This window comes from Brachypodium distachyon, chromosome 3 (genome assembly GCF_000005505.3).
Source record: "Brachypodium distachyon strain Bd21 chromosome 3, Brachypodium_distachyon_v3.0, whole genome shotgun sequence".
Classification (NCBI taxonomy): Eukaryota; Viridiplantae; Streptophyta; class Magnoliopsida; order Poales; family Poaceae; genus Brachypodium; species Brachypodium distachyon.
The window spans coordinates 47,506,050-47,526,962 of NC_016133.3; the positions used below are offsets into that span (position 1 = coordinate 47,506,050).

General features: G+C 44.7%; 3 protein-coding genes across 5 annotated transcripts; 1 reads left to right on the forward strand and 2 right to left on the reverse strand.

Annotated features, from left to right (window-relative positions):
- Positions 1-1,477: 1,477 nt before the first annotated feature.
- LOC100838715 (GPN-loop GTPase QQT1) lies at positions 1,478-5,545 on the reverse strand. The gene is made up of 10 exons (XM_003575087.4): positions 4,977-5,545; positions 4,576-4,620; positions 4,384-4,463; positions 4,229-4,303; positions 3,569-3,672; positions 3,328-3,484; positions 3,162-3,249; positions 2,542-2,614; positions 2,339-2,469; positions 1,478-1,893 (listed from the first exon to the last, which is right to left on the reverse strand). The coding sequence occupies exons 1-10, from the start codon at positions 5,066-5,068 to the stop codon at positions 1,824-1,826; spliced, it is 915 nt and encodes a 304-aa protein (XP_003575135.1). The 5' UTR covers positions 5,069-5,545; the 3' UTR covers positions 1,478-1,823.
- A 4,306-nt stretch (positions 5,546-9,851) lies between these two features.
- LOC100839017 (ACT domain-containing protein ACR3) lies at positions 9,852-16,298 on the forward strand. 3 transcript variants are annotated; one of them, XM_003575088.4, is made up of 9 exons: positions 9,852-9,949; positions 10,123-10,267; positions 13,885-13,986; positions 14,160-14,249; positions 14,368-14,413; positions 14,514-14,628; positions 14,706-14,773; positions 14,870-15,601; positions 15,671-16,298. In XM_003575088.4, the coding sequence occupies exons 4-9, from the start codon at positions 14,191-14,193 to the stop codon at positions 16,001-16,003; spliced, it is 1,353 nt and encodes a 450-aa protein (XP_003575136.1). In that variant the 5' UTR covers positions 9,852-9,949; positions 10,123-10,267; positions 13,885-13,986; positions 14,160-14,190; the 3' UTR covers positions 16,004-16,298. The 3 variants fall into 3 exon arrangements, with proteins under 3 accessions (XP_003575136.1, XP_014756861.1, XP_024317537.1); XM_014901375.2 differs by lacking the exon at positions 9,852-9,949 and having other exon boundaries at positions 10,026-10,267; XM_024461769.1 differs by lacking the exons at positions 9,852-9,949; positions 10,123-10,267 and adding an exon at positions 13,356-13,806.
- Positions 16,299-16,426: 128 nt separating this feature from the next.
- LOC100839845 (chaperone protein dnaJ 10) lies at positions 16,427-19,714 on the reverse strand. Its single transcript, XM_003575091.4, has 10 exons — positions 19,272-19,714; positions 19,114-19,173; positions 18,940-19,022; positions 18,686-18,842; positions 18,409-18,538; positions 18,157-18,315; positions 17,889-18,070; positions 17,251-17,331; positions 17,018-17,143; positions 16,427-16,928 (listed from the first exon to the last, which is right to left on the reverse strand). The coding sequence occupies exons 1-10, from the start codon at positions 19,356-19,358 to the stop codon at positions 16,854-16,856; spliced, it is 1,140 nt and encodes a 379-aa protein (XP_003575139.1). The 5' UTR covers positions 19,359-19,714; the 3' UTR covers positions 16,427-16,853.
- Between the last annotated feature and the right edge of the window lie 1,199 nt (positions 19,715-20,913).

A 20,913-nucleotide genomic window follows, 5' to 3' on the forward strand; every position in this document is an offset into this window, starting at 1 on the left:
GCTGACCATGACGGAAGCCTGAGGTACTTCATTATATATGTCGTCTGCGTCGCACGACCCAACGCGACGACCCATTTCCCCGCCTGTCCATTTTGTTGTCCGGCTAGATCCATTCTGGACCCAAATATGGGTTGGGTTTGCGTCTGTCTGGATAATGGACACACACTGCGCTGGTCCGTCCTGGTCCTCCCCCTGGCCCTCTTGTCTGTGACTCATCACCTCATTTCACCTCTCCACTCAGTCTCGCGCTCTAGCTTGTCATGGAGGATGAAATGTTTCTCGCCACCGCCCCCGTCCCCTCCACCGTCACCGCCACCGCAGCGAAGCTCAAGAAACCGAATAAGGAGCCGGGAACGGAGGAAAGGGCCGCTGAGAGTAGGAAGAGGACAGAAAGACGGACAAAGAAGATCCAGCGGGAGCAGGAGGCCAGCGTCGCCGTCGAGCTACTGCAGGCTCAGGAGAGGCTTTTTGTGGCGCAGGCAAAGGACCAAGAATCGCTGCCCAAGTCGCTCCGCAATCCATCATCATTGTCAAGAACGGCGCGCTGGCCGAAGCAGCGAGCTTGGTTTGAGAACAAATGAAAGATGATACATGATCGAGATTGAGGACTCGATATTTGATCCATTTTGGTGGTACTTTTGTGTAGGAAGTGGAACCATGTTATGTTTGATGTGTGGTCCTACTGGGTACTCTTTATTATGGTAATTTGTTTGCTAATTTCTAATTCGACCGAATAGTAACCGAAATGGTCGTTGAAATGGGTCGCACTGTCGGGCGCACCTGTGGACCCAAACGGACACATGCCGGACGGTGGCACCATGGGTGCTTGTACAGCCATCCAAACAATCAAAACGGACACAAAATAATATCCGTTTTGCATCGGCCGGCTGAAGTCACCCTAAATATCTTAGGTGATGGGAAACGCCTCGACGCCACACCGAACCTGCCGGCGAGTTCCTCGTTCATGTCCAAAATATTCATCTACACCGGGACACGGAAACGAAAACGCGACGCCAAATAGCAGAATCGATCGGAACAAAGGAGACGACGGTAGAACGTGGTGTTGAATGTCGATTACCAGGCCAGGGGCCACAGGCAGAATTCAACAAAAGACCTCTCCACCACCTTCGAGAAGTTACCCACGTCCAGTGTCTACTCCAGCCACCTCCTGCAGCAGCAGCAGCGAGCAGCCGCGTATGGTCCAGCCTTTTAGCCGTCGAGCTCGCCAAAGCTGGACTTCCAGATCGACGACGATGCTCCAGCCATCCGAGGTCGAGCTTTGGTTTTAGGTACAAGTTTACCCAGGCAGCATGCTCAAGTGACGGTTACTCATATAACATGATCCAGTCGTACGTGTTACTAGACTAGTACTACTAGTATGGAAACTCTGCAGCATGAACAACCTGAGATTGAAACGGAACAACTCTAGGCAGCGAACCGCTGGTTATATTACCCCCGCCCATTAGTAAAGAAAAAGTAAAAGGCTGAACCAGTTAGTTACAAAATGGCCTATGGCTGGGTTAAACTTGTTCTCAGAAGCTACAACACCAAAGGGTACAGGTACAGCTGAACTGGGACTTTGTATTGGTACTGCGTACTCGAAAAACAGTGCAGTCAAGTGAAACCATTACAGGGTACATAATAAGTTCACCACCATCTTTGCCGCAAGCGCAAGGGAGGATGGCGAAATTCTACAAAGAAACTTACGGACATCTACTACACCTGGGTAAAAGTCGCACATTGTTATGATAAACACAAGCAACATCTGTATATTGCCAAAGGCATATTTAGTCAGCAGTGGGGAAGTGAAGCAAACGCCGATCTCATTGCATCCTGCTTTTTTGCTGAACGACCTCATCATCTTTCATGTACTTTTCCTGTACTGCTGCTGTTGTAGCGACGTGTTAAGGAGAAAAAGGAGTGCACAAGTACTTCAGATGGGTAATGAACTAATGATGCAATAGGAGCACTCCATGCCCAATAAAATAATCAGGCACATCAGATCATAGTGTAAACTCCAGTAGTACAGAATCTAAAATTCAGCTAGAGTATCAAATTCGTTGTCTTGTGATGTAGTCATCAGTCACCAAATGCTCGCCACAAATACGATTCAGCGTATGTTAAATTTATCTAGCCACAAGTTTGCTAGCATGGCATGTCAAATGATATGACATTAAAAGGAGGTTTAATGATGTCTCATATTGTGGATTTTATGCCTGTATATACCAGAAAGAGGTGATCTAAATAGCTCATTTCTAGAACATTAAAGATAGCATGCAAGTAACGGGACACAAGAGACACTTTTTAATAGGCCAGTAGAAGAGGTAGTAAAGGATATCTGTAGTAATCCCAGTCAAGAGGTGCAGCTGCAATTTTGCTGAACTCGACAGCACTGCTGTCTATAGAAGAAAATATATAGCCATTGCTCTTGTCAATCAACTTCACAAGATTACCGACACTTTCCTTGTCCTAGAGGCAAAAGTTGTAAGAATAAAGACAACACGGAACTGAATTGAAATAATTAAGGTTTCCAATATGGACCTGGATGTCCAATGTTGTGAAATTGACCAAGCTAAAATCATCAATCACATCACATAGCTCTTTTGTAAGTTTCCTGTAAGTAAATCAATAATAACCCAAAGTGTAAAAATAGCAGTCATGGTTAACACAATGTAAGCATAAGATCACAGCCAAACAAATTGAATGATTCAATGATTTCAAGGTTTGCTGAGAATGACTAAATGATTTCAAGGTTCCAGCATTTAAGGGTTCATAGCATTTGACACCGCAACAGTAACTTAATGAAGATGCATGAGGTCCTCTGGCACTTCCCCAGAAATTATGGATACGAGAAACATGTGCAACTTTGCCTGAGTTTAACTCTGTCAGTAAAGTACCTGAACAGGGAGAGTAAGATTTTGTGCAAGCACGATATTTGTAGCTTAAGAATGCTTTCCCAATTAAAAAGAGATAATGGTATAATAAATAAGCATTGTGTTTATGTTTTAGAATGTTTCTAACCGAATTGGACATGCCCACTAAAGCACTAATTGCTATGTATTATCAAGTCCGGCCAGGTTTATGGCTTTCAATAGGCGCAGCACAGGCTGCATGTACCGCTTAACGAGGCATTAAAATTAGGTATTTGCTGTCAAATTTACCTGTACTTGGCAGAACGAGGATCTTGATCAAGATGGTATTGCAAATAGGAGAGGTCTTGGACATCAGTGTAGAAGTCAAGGTTGAATGCTGACAATAAATAAAATGAGTAACAACTACAGTAGAAACATTTACTCAGTTAAAACCAGCTGCAGACAAGCCCAGTACCTAAATTTCCGTAGTTCTCGATGAGATCAATCTTTGAAAAAACATTGATGTGTGGTAGCTCCAAGTGCAACATTGTTGACAGTGAAAGAAGCAAAGCACTCACATACTTCCCAGGATCACAACATAAATGGGCATCAACAAGGTGCATAGCAGTCAGCTGCATGATACCAAGAAACAGTGTGAGTGATTCAATTCATTAGTACAATAAGTAATTTGAATAAACATGAAAACACGCATATACCCGCAAGTCTAGCTTTTTTATGAGTCTGTTGATAATATTCCTTGCATTTGTGTGAAGGGAGAAAAGTTCCACTTGCCCAGGGAAATCAAATAACAGATAGTGATCTGCAGTAATCCAATCTTTAGCGAGACACATAGAAAAGTAATACAAGTAGAGCAGTATTGGTGTGCAGCTGCTCCATTAGTCCTCTACTATAATTTCCAATCTTTCAGACATAACTCAATATACAGAAGAAATAACTCTGTACACATACTGAAACACAATACTCAGAATATTACAATCTGGGATTCCAGATAATTCACAATTCTAATTTGGAACAGCAAAAAGGTTCCATCCAAGATTATAGCAAAATGAGTTAACCATTTATAAAGCAGATCCACTGGGATTGGATACTTATTAATTTATTTGTATAGTAAATTAAATATATATTTTTAATCAAAAAATGTATAATTTAATGGGTTTTCTGTCAAGGTTCTTCAGTTCAGCCTATCCCCGAGCACTTCATTGTTAAAATAGAATTCAGTGGTTACCTATGAATTGATCTGGGGGTACACCCTGTTTTCCTATCCGGTTGACATGGCTGCTTATGAAGATCTTTAATTTTATGGATCTTACAGCTTAAGGATATAATTATATTACGAAAAGGCGCTATGCACTCACCGTCAATAAGAGGTTTCAATTTATCTTCAAGCCAATCGATATTCTTCTCCAAGTAATCCATGCAATACACAAGCCCTGACAAAGATATCAACAGCATACCATAAGTAACCATACAAGCAAAACTAGTATGCTCAATTCCTGAACATTGGATCAACCTCCATTAGGACCAAGCGAATGCTCAGACATGACATCGCTAAGTTTGATGAGATCCTCAATGTTGATGGCACAATCATATCTAGGTAACACTGTCAAGGACACATTTTGAGTGTAACTGCATAAAACCATTGCAATGTGCAGTAAAAGAACAAGGGAAATGATCATTTCAAGGCTTAAAGAACAAAGGATACGGCAATGCATCATTTGCAGGGTCGAGATTGATAACCACAACTTTCCTGCAACGAACGAGCAAGAACAAGATGGTGTGACTTAGGAATCAAAAAAAAAAACGAGCAAGCACATGATGCGACTTAGAAAGATAACAAGGGACAATTGGAAGCAGAAAAGCCCTTCGAGAAAGAGTACATATAACCCTGGAGCAGTAATATGCAAGCAAAACTATACACCTTGCCTCACTCCCCCAACATTTACCAACACTCAGAACAAAACCTTACTCTTGGCACTGTACATGAACTGAATAAAGCACACGGCGGGGCATTGGAACAGACAAGTAGCAGCTGAAGTCGCGGAAACAGCTTGTGATGATGGAGGTACGAGCTAGGTTAGAGCTAGGCGGCAGTAATTCGAGTACCTTCCGATCAGGGAGAGGAACTGGGACATGCCGTTGCAGTAGGTGGTCTTGCCGGAGCCTGGTGGCCCGATTACCACCTGTCCGAACACCATCTCCTCTTCTCCTACCCAGCCCTACCGCCTCTTGCGAAGGGGTGGATCTAGATGGTGTCCCAGGTGCGCAGCACAACCGTGATAGACGGGGAGCGGATGGCGGCAACGCGCGTGAGGTGCGCGGCGTCGGCGGTGACGCTAAGCTACGGCTGCGGCGGACAAGAGGAAGTACGGGGGGTGTGGTGAAGACTGCGAGGACGCGGAGGGTCAGAGGCAGAGAGCCGGGTCGCGCCGCCGTCAAGAGGAAGGGGAGCGCCGCCTGGATGAGAAGGCAGGGTTTTTTTTCTCTCCTGCCGGTACAAGGGTTACGGCGTACGGGGGTGTTGCATAACCGAACCGGACCTGAAAAATGAACCGGAAAAGACAAACCGAAGGAAAATTCCGGTATTCCCGGTGATCCGGTTCGGTTTCCCGGTCCGGTCGGTTATGCACACCTGAGGAGTCTAGGCCCGGCCGAGCTTTTCGCCAGCTCGGTGCAGGTCGAATTCCAGGAGGAGTAGCGGCGGGCGGCGGCGGCTGAATCCTTTTCTCGTGACTGGGGAGCAGAGTGAAGGAATAAAGAGAGAAAAGAATGGGCTTAATAGGCTATAAATTAGGGTATTTAGCTGGGCTGCTTGCGAGTTTTTGGGCCCGCCGAGTTGGCCCGAGCCGAGCTAGGCTCGTCGGCCCGAGGTACAAACAAAGCGGGACACACAGCCACGGTATATATTCTCAAAAAAAAAAAAAGCCACGGTATATCACTGGCCTCCGACAGCAAGCAGCCAGTAGCCCAGTAGGACCCATCATCAGCGTGTAGCCGGCCGGGGTTTTCGTTCTTGATACTCCAAACTAAGCAGAAAAGACAAGCTGCACCAGGAGGGCATCGTGTATGTCCAAAGCTCGACACATAAACTGATTAGTGCTTTCAGTTTCAGTAAAGAGGAAGCCGGTTTTGGCTTCCTCCTGTTGGTTCACATGCACTTAACAGAGAACCAGTGAATTAGCTAGTTGCAACAGAATGGCAGATCAGCGGCACCATCCATGCGTGAAGAGTACTCATCACCACTTTCTCCTACACAATTATTTCAGCACTGCTGCCGCTGAGAGCCTGAGATCATGTGGCTATTTGCCGCACATGTATTTTGCTGTGGGTGGTTAGGCTTGGAGCCGGGCCTAGCTAGCATAGCGCAAAACAGTGCACCCGAGGACCATTTTTGGCAATGGAGGTTTTGCATCATTTCGTGAGCAGGATATTGCCAAATGATGGCGATCGAGGGCCCTTCCATCGGGTGATGTGGATGCATGGAGATGATGGATTGGACGGAGGGGAGCAAAAAGGAGAGGAAGATGTTTAGGTGGTGTTCTGGGGCAAAGCCCAGCAACCTCCCACAGGTGTAGAGTCCTGCCGTGGCGCTGCGTCATCCACTAGTTGTTGCTTGTATGTGTTTTCGAACAGCTCTCTTGTTTGGAGACAAACTTTCACAACAGCAAAGGCCAAAGGAATTCAAACAGACCCGATTTATGCAACTTGTCAGCAGTCTCATTTCTGTTTCGATGCCTTGGCATTCCTGTACTTGATAGTAGAAAATTCCTGGAAAAAAAATGAAAATGGGTGGAATGTTGATTTACAAATAGGAACACCAAGCTAGAAGAAGGCTTGAAGGATGTCATATTTCCGGTGGGGGCCGTGTAATTCTTATCAATTCAGTGTTTTGGGTAGCTTGCATGATTGTCGACTAAGATGTAACTATTTGTGAGTTGACTGAGAAATAGCCACTCTCATCTATAGTTACACAAAGAGGTATGCAATAGAAAAAAAACTAGATATGTCCCATATGTTGTTACGGAAATTTTGATTAGCATACGTGAGTGAAATTGAGTAGCAACAAAAGAGTATTCAAAATTGAAAATATATAGAATTAATCTTCATTTAGTGGAGATAGAAAAAATATGAGTTTCCTAATTACTATATAAGTATGAACAAAATAATGATGGAGCATTCTTGCATGTTGAGAGAATCATTAATTAGTGCGGTTCTCCTGTTTAGATATAGAAGATATTATATGTCTATATTTCTTTACTTGAAAATGCAAGAACAACAATGAAACTGCTCGAGGAAGAAGATGAGCAGCACCGGCAGCCAGCGTCTCCCTAAGCAACGAAGAACATTCTCTTCTGATTCGTCAAGATAGGTTCGAACCAACACTTCTATCTAATTATCTGCTCTCCAAAGCTTTTCTGAAGATTCCGCAGGTGGATGGTCTTCAGGGTATGGCATCAGAATCATTCACGCCTTTTCCTGAAGAAAAAGAGAACATCTGAATGCTGCTCTGCTTCGGTCCTCTTCAGAGCGACATGTACTACCAGCCTTGCTTGCACCAGCTGCTGGATCACCCTCTCTTTCTTGTTGTTTCTTGCACCAGATCTCAGACAGATCCACAGAACGCATGTCCTTCCATTTTGCGGAATAACAATGGATCACAAAGTTGACCAGCTTGCAATCGTTTTCATGATGCAACAAAAGTTCTATATTCATGAATCTTGCCTTATGTCAGCTAAGGAATAATTTTTCCTATTGTACCTAGGCATTTTCCGATAGTGATCGATAGTAAATAGAATAGAAACCATCTGCATATTTTGAGATTCTAATTTGATAGTGTGCCATGCCCACTAGAACAAGGTTGCACTTGCAGAATGGGAATTGTTCTCAACTTGTTTTTTATGTGACCTTTGGTGGTAATTAAAAATATATGTTCCATTTTGACACCATATCATACGTAGCCAGCATTTCTTCTGCAGTAATGCTTCTCCACGAAATTAAAGCATGTGGGGTTAGACTGGGCCACCTTCAGATTTTATTCGCCATAAAAGTTCAAACATGACTTTTGTAAGATGCCAAGTCCATGCTAAGTATTCTTTAAATTTTGGGGATTGATATTTCTATGTCCAACTGAAAACTTCTCATTTCTAAGTCGATCAAGTTGTAAACAAGTTATAAAATGTGCAACAGTTTTCATTGGATTAAAAATCAACGCTAAGTATCATAGCTAGAAAAATACCACTCACTCGTTTGGGTCTACAAGACCTCTCTTGCAAAGTAATTTTCTAGCTATGATACTTGGTGTTAACTTTTCAAAAGATGGAGGATTGATTGATATCGAAAAACATTAGTGCCAAACAAAAATGACTTAATTCATCCAAGGGAATTAATATCGATTTGGAAACCAAGAGAAACAAAGTAAATAGATAATGCAATTAAGAGAGAGAAACAAAAGAGAGACATTGTAACCTTGAACTTCCAAAGTTTAGAGAATGATCATGTAAGCCGAAATAAAAGCAGTAATAGAGTGAATGCTCGAGACCTCTTACTAAAGGGGACCATGAGCACACTAACACATCACATTGTTTCTTCAATCTGTCTGTGATTGGGGGTCGTAAAAGGCCCAATAATTGTAACTAAGCGGTGCATTGACAGTTTGATTAAATGGCATTGTCTTATCATATACTATCCAGAACCGACACAATCAACAAATTCGCTTCACATACAAGGTATTTCTGAAACGTTAGTTTTACATCCATAGACTACTATGGGTCGGAAAAGGGTGGCCCCACCCGTAGGGTCCGGCCCGAAGCTTGCGCACTGGGCGAGGCCTTATTTACCTGCCCAAAAGCACACAAAAAAAACAAAATTGATAAAAACAATTTTTTCCCCAAAAATAGATATAACAAATTATTTATATCCCAAAAATGATTATTTTAATATCAAGAAGGCCATGTTTTCAGGTTTCAGGCCGGGCCCAGGCTTTGTAAAGCCCGCCTGAGAATACTGGGAGTTGTACCTTGTAAGTGATATCGAATGGTGTGGTTAGTTATTGTTACCTGTGGTATAATGTTTAAAGCTTTATAACACATATAACATCATCCAACTAGTCTCTTTTTGCTTGGCTTGTACTGTTTATAACATTCTACATAGAGAAAATTGGCGGCAATATTTCTCACGGTATGCAGTACATGATTGATCTAGAATTCAGACGAACTCTCTAGATATATGTACAAGTCCTTTCTAATTTGTTCTTTATATTCACGTTTTACGTACTTTGCGTTTCCGAAATGTTAGTATGACCGGACGCCACAATTAGATGTAGCTTGTAACTAAGCACCGTCGTCCACATTATTTTTAGCTAGCATTGTTAGTCGGATAATATCTACATCTTTACCATCATGTAATTCCCGCGGGGACAATGCACAATCACTCTTTACAATACGTGTAACATCATCCAAGTGGTCTCTACTTATTGGCTTATAGTAATATTTAAAACTTTCTATATATATAGACAATTGGTGTTTGTATTTTTTATTGTACATAGTACATTATGCATCTGGAATTTACACGAACACTCTAGATATATGTACGAGCCCTTTCTAATTTGTTCCCGATCGCTTAATGAACAAACACGCTTCACATATTTTGGGTTTCCGAAAACATTATTTTTACGGATACGACATTGTTAGATGTACCTTGTAAGCAAACGGTGCTATCGACGGTGTGATCCGACACCGTCTGTCCTATACTATCTACAGCTTTGTCATACCTGTAATTCCAACCGACGCAATCAACACTCACGGTGTATATACATTGCGTTTCCGAGACGCAAATTTTACGGGCACGTCATACTGAGCTGTATGTACGTTGTAACTAAGCGGGGCTATTGACGGTCCGGAGATACAATACGTGTAGTATCATGTTTCTTTTCTTTTCTTTTCTTTAGGGACAGGGGAGCTATTTGAAGGTGCCAGGGGTTGCCTTATCATTTCCAGGGTGCCTATATAAATCCTGGAGGAGGGGGGAGAGGGCAAGGAGAGAGTACCTCATTATCAAGTGGGCGGGCATACGAAGAGCCAGTGAGTCCCTTCTCTCTCACCGCTAGGCCCATTTGCCTCTCCATCCATCCAAATATCCTCCCTTTTGCCATTTCCTTTTCTTGATTTGATTCTTTCCTCACATAGTCTCCTCTCTCCCCCTCCCCTTCTCTCCTTCTGGCTGGCTAACACATCCTCCTCCTCTTCCCCGCCAGGTTGTCGTCCGGCTGTTGAGATGTGAGGAGAGCAAACCAAAATCCGAACAACCAAAGCACACACCAACAAAAGCTTTGGAGGCAGCGGCGGCGGCGGCAACATAGCGGCTAGAAAAGCAATCTCCAACAAGATAAGAAGATAGAGGTAATAACAATCCCCTATCTCTCTCCCTTTAATTGCTCAGATTGTTGGCAGATGGATTAGTTGGAAGCCTGTGATGATTTCTATACTTGCCTGGTTTCGTATTATCTCGAATCATTCATTCTAGTGGTGGTAATTCCAGGCGTCGGCTAATATGGCGTCCGGCCGACTTGTGAGCCTCTGCTTTTCTTCTCTGGTTCTACTGTTGCATCACGTTGGGTTGGGAAAGCTGGCTGGCTGGCTGGCTGGCTGTGTGTGCACGGTGACGAGGGTCGCGTACCTTTCAACTCCCGTGCCCTGTTGCCCCCCTCCACCATTCCCCTTTTCCGCGCCCGCTGACTGCCCGGCCCCGCCTGTCGCCGCCAAATATTTTGGACGTAGTCCAAAGAGAAAATCATTCCCGTTATGATTGGCAGAGGAGAGTGGCAGCCGCAGCCGGCGGAGCCGCCCTCCTCCTTTTCATCCGGTCATGGAGATTGTACGCGTGCGCTTCGGTTCTCGCCAGCTACGAGTAGCAACGTAAATAGGCTTTGTTGCAAAAAAATAAAATAAAATTATATTGTATTACTGCGCCGTTGTCTCATGTTGTATTACTGCGCCGTTGTCTCATGTGGACGCGGCTTCGGTGCCGTACAGCACAGTCTCACCCCACGTGTCGGTGACTGTCACTGGCCGTATGTCACCGAATCACCGTTTGTCCAACGTTGAGAATGTCTTTCCACCCTAGGTTTCGGTCAAAATAGAACATTGTCGGCGTGTATTAAAGGTAGCCTTTTTGATGATGTAAGACGCAGTCATCGTCCACGTGTCGGTGGCTATCACTAGCTGTACCTCACTGAAGCATCGTCTGTCCCACGTTGAGAATGTCTTTCGACCGTAGGTTTCGGTCCAAATAGAATATTGATGGCGGGTAACATTTTCGGTGATGTATGACGCAGTCACCACCCACGTGTTGGTGACTATCACTTGCTGTACCTCACCAAAGCAACGTCCGTCCCACGTTGAGAATGTCTTTCGATCATAGGTTTCGGTCCAAACTAGATACCGTCGGCGCGTATTAAAGGTAGCCTTTTCGATGATGTCTGACGCAGTCACAGCCCACGTGACCGCGACCGTCAGCTGTACATCACTGAAGCATCCTCCATCCCGGTCGAGAATTTCTTTCGACCGTAGGTTTCGGCCCAAACAGAATATTGTTGGCTTGTATTAAAGGTAGCTGTGGGCTTGACGGCCCTATTGCTAATTTGGAATTGTATTGTATTGGAGACTCGATATATGTACATACTTTAGTTTCGCGTGTTTGATATTTTTGAAAAAACTGCGTGGGATATTGGATTAATTACCGTATTGAATAGTATTAATTGTCCCTAGATATAGATGGGATCAGACTTCCAAAATCTTGGTTATCTTATCTATCAATTCGAAATAAATTTGGACCGAGTGTTAAATACGGGAATCATGCCCATAATACATTGCCTCAAAAAGTACTTTCATGGAGTGGTACTATAGTTTTGTGTTGTTTTATTATTCTAATAACGTGACAGTCCACTCCGCCTCATGTTAGTATCTCAAATTCTCAATGGCAAAGAGTCAGAGAAAAAAAAATGTACGTACGAATTTTCTTTGTGTGTGTTGTAGCCACTAGACCAACCCGCAGACAAAAAGGCAAATTAGACAAGTGAGTACAGACAGCAGCGCTGTAGAAGGTGTCTCCAGTTTTTTCGTGCTACTAGCAGTAGTAGTAGACCGTCCGCCCGTGTAACAGGGAGAAGGGCGGCGCGATCGTCCCTCCTCACCGTTGGATCTCCATCCGAGGGCTGCATCGGCCAAAAGCGGCGAGCCTTTTGGAAAAGAGCCTGGGGGTGGGACCTCTGATCCTCTCCTTCATCCGCCGCACATCTGTCCACCTCTCGTCTAGTCGCCCCGCCTGGTTATCATCTGCTTCCAGGCCCACCTGCAGGCTCCCATGGGTCTGCGCGCGTACGTGCACAGGAAATGTGCCTCGTTGTACTTGCCAGGAAGCAGCATTGCGAATGCGACGTCAAAGACAAAGATGGTCTCCTGAGTCAACTAGTACAGTACTATATACGGAGTATATAATCCAGCTTGGGTTAGGGAAATCCCCCGCTAGTGGCAGTGTTTAGTTAACTCCGGCTGCTTAACTGTCGTCTAAAACCCTTCTGCAATTCTTACATGACACACATGTGTACGTGTGTACTCTTTCTGCATGTGTACATACGTCGGTTCGAGACTTTAGACTCTTGGCACGTTGCGATGCCTAACTCTGCTTGTTTTTGGCTCTCCTTGCCTATATTAGTTTAGTGACAGCGACACGACGGCCGGTGCCTGTTCAGCTATTTTGGGTCTCATGAATTTCTGTAGAATTATATTAGTTTAAATAAAACTAACCGTGTAACCCCCTTGAAAAAAAACCCCAACCATATTTAGGTTAATAGCAGGGGCGGGTGTATAAACGTACAAACCCACCACCTAGTTTAAATCCTAGTGGATACGAATTTAATTTAGGTTCATATTTTATACTGTCGGGTTTCCCTTGACAAAAGAGATAGCAGGGTTTGCTCAGTTTGGATTCAAGAGTGAAAGAAGAAGCTTGTTTCTCGCCTATCCAGAAACAAACGAACGACAACCTTTGCTACGTACAATGATTTATTCCAAGTTGAGGGCTGCCGTAGAAGTAGAGATACTCCTCTTGCAGTCATTCTCTTGTCTTTTTAGGCTTCTAGTTGTAACCATGTATGCCAACTTGTTCATCCTGGCTGTTCTATCCCCCTTCTCTTCTTCTTAATTTGCATGTGTTAGCATGCAAGTAAGAAGCACTCCAAACAATTGCAGCATTATACCTATCAGCATGCAGTTGCCACTCCTCCGATTATTTTATCTCTCCCAAACACATGCTCGCTCCCTGATCTTTCTTTTTTTCGAAAAGGAGGGAAGGCTCGGTCACTGGTAGATGAGCCCCAGCTGCAAATAGCCAGCCCTGGAAGTGACAATGACTTGCATAAGAATCTGCCCGGGGGGGGATTTAAAGCGCGGCTGTCGCGAAAAGCATTTCTTTTCTCCCCAATCCAGTCACCCTGACGTGTTCTTGATTCTCAGAGATTATTCTAATGGCAAGCACCCGTACTGTAGCTCTAGCTAGTCGGATTCCGGCAATAATTTGGCCATGGCTCTCTTTTGTGGTTGCTGATACTGCATCGATGCATCACCAATTCACCAGCAAGCATACCTATATTTATTATATATGCGTTTCGGCGCCGGCCACTCGATCTGTTCTTCTTTGCTCAATTGTTCAGGCAGGCCACCACCAGGAGGCAAAAGAGTATCTTGCTTGTGTGTTGTAGACTTGTAGTATAGTATATGATGGTCTCAAGCAAATATTTCGCAGCCACCATTGCTGATGTATTAAATTGTTGTTCCCTGGAAAGGACAAGAACAAGTCTTGTCTCTGAGATTCAGAGTATTTACATCTTCAATCGTCTCGCTAAAGTATCTGAATTCATATGCAGTTCAGGGTGTGTAAAGTACGTACCAGCTGTTTCATGGAACAGATGTCCTTTTTTTTTCTGAAATTGATTCAGAAACTTCTGATGACTTTTCAGGATACTAGAGTGCCATACCGGCTTAGCTTTCGATCCAAGCCACCAACATAAAATTCAGCGAAAGGAACTTTGGAGCCTGCTGAAAGAAGAATCGACTAAAAGGTTGGTCTATCTATTCCATTTTAGATCTTCTTTACATGGAGAACATCATTGCTTTTCTGTGTTTGTCAGTTGATATTTTGGTTTGGTTTCAAGTCTTTGGTCTAATGATTGGAGTTTACCATACATGGTTCAAACAAACAATAATAACTTTGGCTCTTAATTCATTCTTTCAGTGCCAGGGTAAAGATCCGCTGACTAGGAAAGATGTTTCCTTACTTCGATCCAGAGTACGAGAACTTCAACCAGCGCATCAACCCTCCTCGGTCAGCCCCTAATTCTATCACCCTCTTTCACTTATTATAAATATAATGCATGTCAACGCTTGCTGCAAACCTGCTAATTTAATTTCTGGCGCTAACACGCGGTGAGATAACTTTGCAGGGTTTGCATCGACAACGACACGATGAGCGAATGCACCGTAGTGAAGGCAAGAAACAATCACTTGAATTCGAGAAAGAGCACTTGTCGCGGTGGAATCATTAATCAGAATTCATGTTGATTTTAGTGTTGCCTTGTGATGGGTGCAGGTGGACAGCATGAACAAGAATGGCATCCTGCTGGAGGTGGTGCAGGTGCTGAGCGATCTGGACCTCACCATCCTCAAAGCGTACATCACCTCGGATGGCGGATGGTTCATGGATGGTAACCAAACAACACCCTTCCCTGCCTATAAGGCTATATATAGCACCATTAATCTAACTTCAATTTTTTTGATGTAGTGTTTCATGTGCTGAATAAGCAAGGGCAGAAGGTGACTGATGACAAGACCATCAAGTACATTGAGAAGGTTAGCAGTTGTTCTATTTACCATCTGTTCCAACTCTTAATTTGAAAACGTGAAAGAAGAAGGGTGAAAGCTCATGTTGGTGGTGGACGCGTACAGGCACTGGGTCCTGGCAGCAACCTGCCGAGCGCGAAGAAGGGGGGCGGCTCGCCGGGGAGGTCGGTGGGGATGCACTCGATCGGCGACCACACGGCGATCGAGCTCAAGGGGCCCGACAGGACGGGCCTGCTGTCAGAGATCTTCGCGGTGCTGGCGGAACTCCAGTGCAACGTGTTGGCGGCAGAGGTGTGGACGCACAGGGCCAGGGTGGCCTGCGTGGTGTACGTCAACGACGTGGCCACGGGCAAGCCCATCGACGTCGACACGCGCCGGATGACAAGCATCGAGCACCGCCTGAGGAACGTTCTGCGCGGGCACGGCGGCGATGACGAAGACGGCACCGGAGCGCACACCGAGTTCGCTGTCGGGTCCACCCACGTGGACCGCCGGCTGCACCAGCTGATGAACGCCGACATGGAGCTGGTGGACGCCCAGGGCGAGGGCGAGGAGGTGGCCGACGATGGCATGTCGGTGACCGTGGGGTATTGCAAGGAGAAGGACTACTCAGTGGTGAACGTGCGGTGCCGGGACCGGTCCAAGCTGCTGTTCGACATCGTCTGCACGCTCACCGACATGCAGTACGTCGTCTCCCATGCCGCCGTCTCCTCCGACGGCTTATACGGCGTGCAGGAGCTCTTCATCCGTCGCAAGGACGGGCGCACGCTGCTGAAAGACGAAGAAGACAAGGTGGTCAAGTGCCTCCAAGCGGCAATCTCCAGAAGAGTTTCCGAGGTACTCCAAGCAACGCAAAATTCACTTCATTTTCTGTACAAACGTTTTTACTGACCCTTTTGCCTGCAGGGGTTCACCCTTGAGGTGTGCGGGAGGGACAGGGTGGGGCTGCTGTCGGAGGTGACGAGGGTGCTCCGGGAGCACGGGCTGACGGTGACGAGGGCCGACGTCGCCACCGTCGGGGAGCAGGCCATGAACGTCTTCTACGTGCGCGACGCCTCGGGGCAGACCGTCGACATGAAGACCATCGAGGGCCTCCGGGGCCAGATCGGCCAGACCGTCATGCTCAACGTCAAGAAGGTGCCCGCCCCCGCCGTCAAGCCGCCTGAGCCGGCCAGGGGCGGCGTGGCCAAGACCGGCTTCTTCTCCTTCGGCAGCCTCTTCGCCAGACTCCGGGCATGAACTTGCACTAGTCCGTTTTGCAATTGGGCAGCTCTTGGTGTATATAGTCAGTCAGTCAGTCAGTCAGTCAGTAGTGCATAAGGAGCCCCTGGGTAGACAAAAATATACATATGCCAGACTGGTCGTTGGTTTCTCTTCCTGTTGCAGACTGCTAGCTTGTTCAGGTGGATGGCAGTTTGGCTATCTGCTCATCTCATTCAGAGCTGCATCATTTTGCAGACAACATGCTGTCATCTGTACAAGTTTATGATCCATCGTTATCTATCTCAGTTAGCTCAACATTTTGATTTCTTCATGGCATAATTTCTTAATGGGAGCAATTTTGGTTCCTTCTGGATTGTTCATTACTAACAACATTTTCTGGCAGTTCGAAATTTTCCAGTAATGACAGATTTTATATTCAGAAACTTCTTGCAGTCAGGATTGTACGAATCAAGTGTTAAATCATAACATCCTTGCAGGTGCAATACAGTGTACGATCAAACAATGGTTTTCTGTTCCTGTCAGAAACTTCCCATACTATTTCGGAATCAGAAAATGGACTTCCACATTGACTTCTTTGTATTTGCTTTTCAGAAACACCAAAACCAAACAATTAGAGCAAACACGGCACAATCCGATATGATCTATTTTTTAAAAGAAAAAAATTTAGAAACTACTGTTCACGGGAGAGTCAAAATGGGGGATCTAAAGTTTGAATCACCAGTGCTGAAGCAGCAATATACATGTATATCCTCAGATAATTAAAGGATGATGGTGCAGCATTATCCCAACTATTCCGAAGAATGTATCTGGCAAAAACTCAAGAGATGTTTGAAACGGTTTCATACTTGCGCTGTGTCTTCGCAACTCATTTTCGGGGTTCAAAGTCATCGTCAACATCATACGCTGGGTTGCATAGGCACCTGAATAACCTGCCAATTCCCTGTACCACAACAATTTTGAACTTGTCTTACTAAATATTTGAATGTGTAATGTGTACATATGTTTGTATAATGGTTGAATTTGTTTTGCCTGAGTAACTGCAGGAGTTCGAAATGTCACTGTCCGTGAGACTTCCTCATCCGAACTTTCATCTGAGCTGCTGTCATCATCAAGAACGGTTTGTTTTGATGGCCCTGGTAATGCCTCCTTGTCCCTCTGTTCACATTCCGATTGATCAAAGATTGCATTTATGATTTCAGTAACATTTCTTTATTTCCAAAAGTAGCGTATAAGTTGTCTGTAGGAAATATCAAATAACTTACCTGAAATGCTTTTCCAAGGTTTTTTAAGGCCATTGCACGGGCCTTGAGATCCTCTTTCTTGACGTTATTTTCATGCAGCACCTAAGAAGAAGTAAAAAGAACTTCTAATCAGTTTGATGTCCTAAGCAACTTCAACAGATTAATATGAGAGAGAAGATAAGCATAATTCAGGAAGCTCTAGGCTACTAGTTATGCACTCCCTCCGTTTCTAAGACAATGGCGCCGACACATTTCAACGTTTAACTTTGACCATCAACTAAACCAACAATATGTGGATTACGTGTTATAAATTTTAAACGGTTGGAAACTTTTTCCAAATGTAAATACAAGATATAATTTCTGTAGCATGCAACCCACATATCATTGATCCAATTCCTGGTCAAAGTTAAACTCATCGTCAGCTTCCAAACTGAACTCATGATCAGGTTCACATTGAACCATTTGACAAGAGATGTGGATTATGTATTATAAATTGAACTACTCCCTCCGATCGGTATTACTTGTCTCAAATTTGCCCAAATACAGATGTATCTATGTGTAAAAAGTGTCTAGATACATGTAATATTTCGACGAGTAATTCCGGCCGGAGGGAGTATTTTGAATAAGAATACATGAGATGTCTCAGTAACGACACATACCATTTCACAAACATGTAGGAGGGTCACTTCAATATCCACAACATTTAGCTTCCATATTGAACTCATCATCAGGTCCTTGTTCATCCTCATCTGCAAGTCAACATCCCTCTCGGTGGCAGCACAGCCATCCTTGGCACTCTGCCTGCAGGCCTCCTCCTGCAGCTGCAGAAGCTGCAGGGCTCCTGCATTGTTCTTTTTGCCCCCCATCAGTCAGCAATTTTAACGATCACAGCAGCAGCAATATTAGCAGCTTTGCGGAAGTTTTTACCTTTCGCTGCTGTGATCTGTGACCTCCAAAGGTGGCCCTTGTTCCTCACCCACTCTGTCAGGAATGGAACTCCCAGGTACATGGCCTTCTTTCCAAGCTCCTTTGCAGCTTGTCGGGAGTATACGTATCCGATGGTTCGAAGAATATCTAGTCCAGATGCTGTCAATGACATTTGACAAGATTCAGATTAAAAACCTTCCAGATGACAGGTTAACAGAAGTGGCGGTAGTTTGTAGGGATAATCAGACTGACAAGTGCTAGAAAGCCTCTTTGCCTCAGATTCGGCCCGACGAGTGAATCCTTCCGTGTCGCCACGAACATATTGCGACAGGAAATCCTTAAGGAATCTAGCTAGCTTCTCTTCTCGTTCCCTTTGCACACCCTTCATCACAACATAATAAAAGTGGAACCAAAAAGTTGTAAGTACTACTACCAGAGATTATTCATCACAGCAACTGATATTCCATCTGGAAAAGGAAAGATCAGATTGGTGTTGGGCAATGGGCATCCATCACAGGTGTCTGTCTACCTTGAGCCTGTCCTGAAGCTTCTCGGGGTTGTCGCTGTCGCCGTTTGCCATCTCAGAGGAAGCCATTGTTGCCATTGCAAGATGGCCAATGTAGTCCTCGAACAGTTCGCTCCCGAATAGAAGGGTGAACACGACAGCACCATCCAGAATGTTGTCTCTGAAAAGTACAAAAAAAAGGTTCACTTATTAGTTTGAGGCTTCAGTTGCTGCTGCCGATGTGAGTTACTACCATGTCGGATCAAAGTTTGGGGCACCTGGATATGCTATTCTTGCCATAGCCATCGTAGGCCTTCCTCTGCAGAGGGTCACTCAGGACCTGGTAGGCTTCTCCAAGAGCCTACATGCAAACCAACCACAAGAATCTGAGCTGAACACCCACTAAATCAAGCCATTCTGTCTGTATTGCTGGTTTCAGTGGTGGCAATAACCTGGAACTTGTCGGCCGCTTGGGGGTCGTTGGGGTTCTTGTCAGGATGCACCTGCCTCGCCTGAAGATCAGAAGCGGGATCTTCAGATCAGCGAAACACTAATCAAGCAGAAACGGAGAAGGCGGTGGGTGGAGAAGAAAAGGAAGGCGGCGACGGACCTTGACGTAGTAGGCCTTGCGGATCTCGTCGGAGGAGGCGGCGGGGGAGACGCCGAGCGCGTCGTAGTACTCGGTCTCCTTCGCCATCGCCGCCGCGTCCTAGCCAAGAACAACACCGGGCAGCCTCTGGAAACGCAGCAAGAAGTAGAAGGGAGAGAGACCAGCAGAGCATGGAAGAGGAAGTGGCCGACGGAAGAAGAGCAGAAAGAAGAAAAGGCGCATCATCATCGTCATCATCATTCATGGCGCAAGGAGGTGGGGAGCCCCCACGGGCCACAGGGCCATCTTTCCAGTAGCGCACAGCGCGGCGCGGCCGGGGGAGGATTAAACTAGTCGCCCAGCGCGCCGGACGGCGTAGTGGTGGTGGAATGGACTGGAGCAGAGCATTTTATTTCCTTCCTCTTTCTGCAGGAGAGCAATGGGATCAAAGAGTCACTCTGAAGAGATCGATCCATCTGTTCGCAGTTGTTTATTCCAGTGCCTTTTTTCCTGCCGTTTCACCAACCGAAGGCCAAGGGGAAACGAATGTCTTTTTTCTTTTTTGACCAGTAAAATGTCTTTCTTCTTTGCTGTAGAAAAAGAATGTCTTTTTTGTTCTCCCGAAATCCTTTTTTTTTTACAAAATTGTAAAGTTAGTACTACTGAGAAGAAAGGCAGAATGACAAGTAAAACCCAGTTTTATGGTGTAAATTACATTTAAACCTCACATAAAATAGATATGGCGCCAACGACACAATTTTTGGTTAATTAAATTATTCCTCTATTTTTCCTTGGCATTTTATGTCTAATTGATAACTGATACTCTCTCCGTTCCTAAATACTTGTCGCTGTTTTAGTGCAAACTTGCAGCGACGAGTATTTAGGAACGGAGGGAGTATATTAGATCCCTCCCATTCCATATTGTTATACGGATATTTCAACATTTAAGCACCAATAGCACTTCACTCTTTCAAGTCCCAATTCCCCCTTTTATTTGCTTCATACGTACTACCTAAGTTCCCAGATCCATGTACCACTCAAATGTTTATAAGTTTGACCATATATATAAAAGGAACTGCTAGCATCCAAAACGTGAAATATACCTCTATAATTTATAATAATTGTCATGTGGACAGCATGTTCACACAGAAATTGGTGGTCGAAGTACCATCTTGAAGACTATCAATTCCTAAAAGACTTAAATTTTGGATCACAGGAAGCATGTTTAGTTGATCTTCCAAAATCATGTTCAATTGCTATATGTTGACGGAATTAGTCTCTTCTGGGGAGAAATTACTTGCTTCCCTTCCCTTTCTTTTTCCTGCATTTCTAGGTAAATCACCACAACTTTTTTATCTTATAGGGGAATGCCAAGGAAATCAATAGCTGGTGCATGACCTTAGAATGTTACATAAGCAAAGATGACCAATGATATTCTATTGCACAATTTTTTTCTGCTCATTTTGATTTTTCTGCTCCTTTTTTTCAAGGAAGTTTTCTGCACCTTTCTTTTGCCTCTTGGTTTCACCAAGCTGTAGTGCTTGACCAAGGCCACAGCTCTGTTCCTAAGATCCCTGAAAGCGCACAACATTGTTAGAAAATAGATGCAGAATAATCTCCCTTGATTTTTTTAAATTGAATGGACGATTTTCCTGTTGAAAGA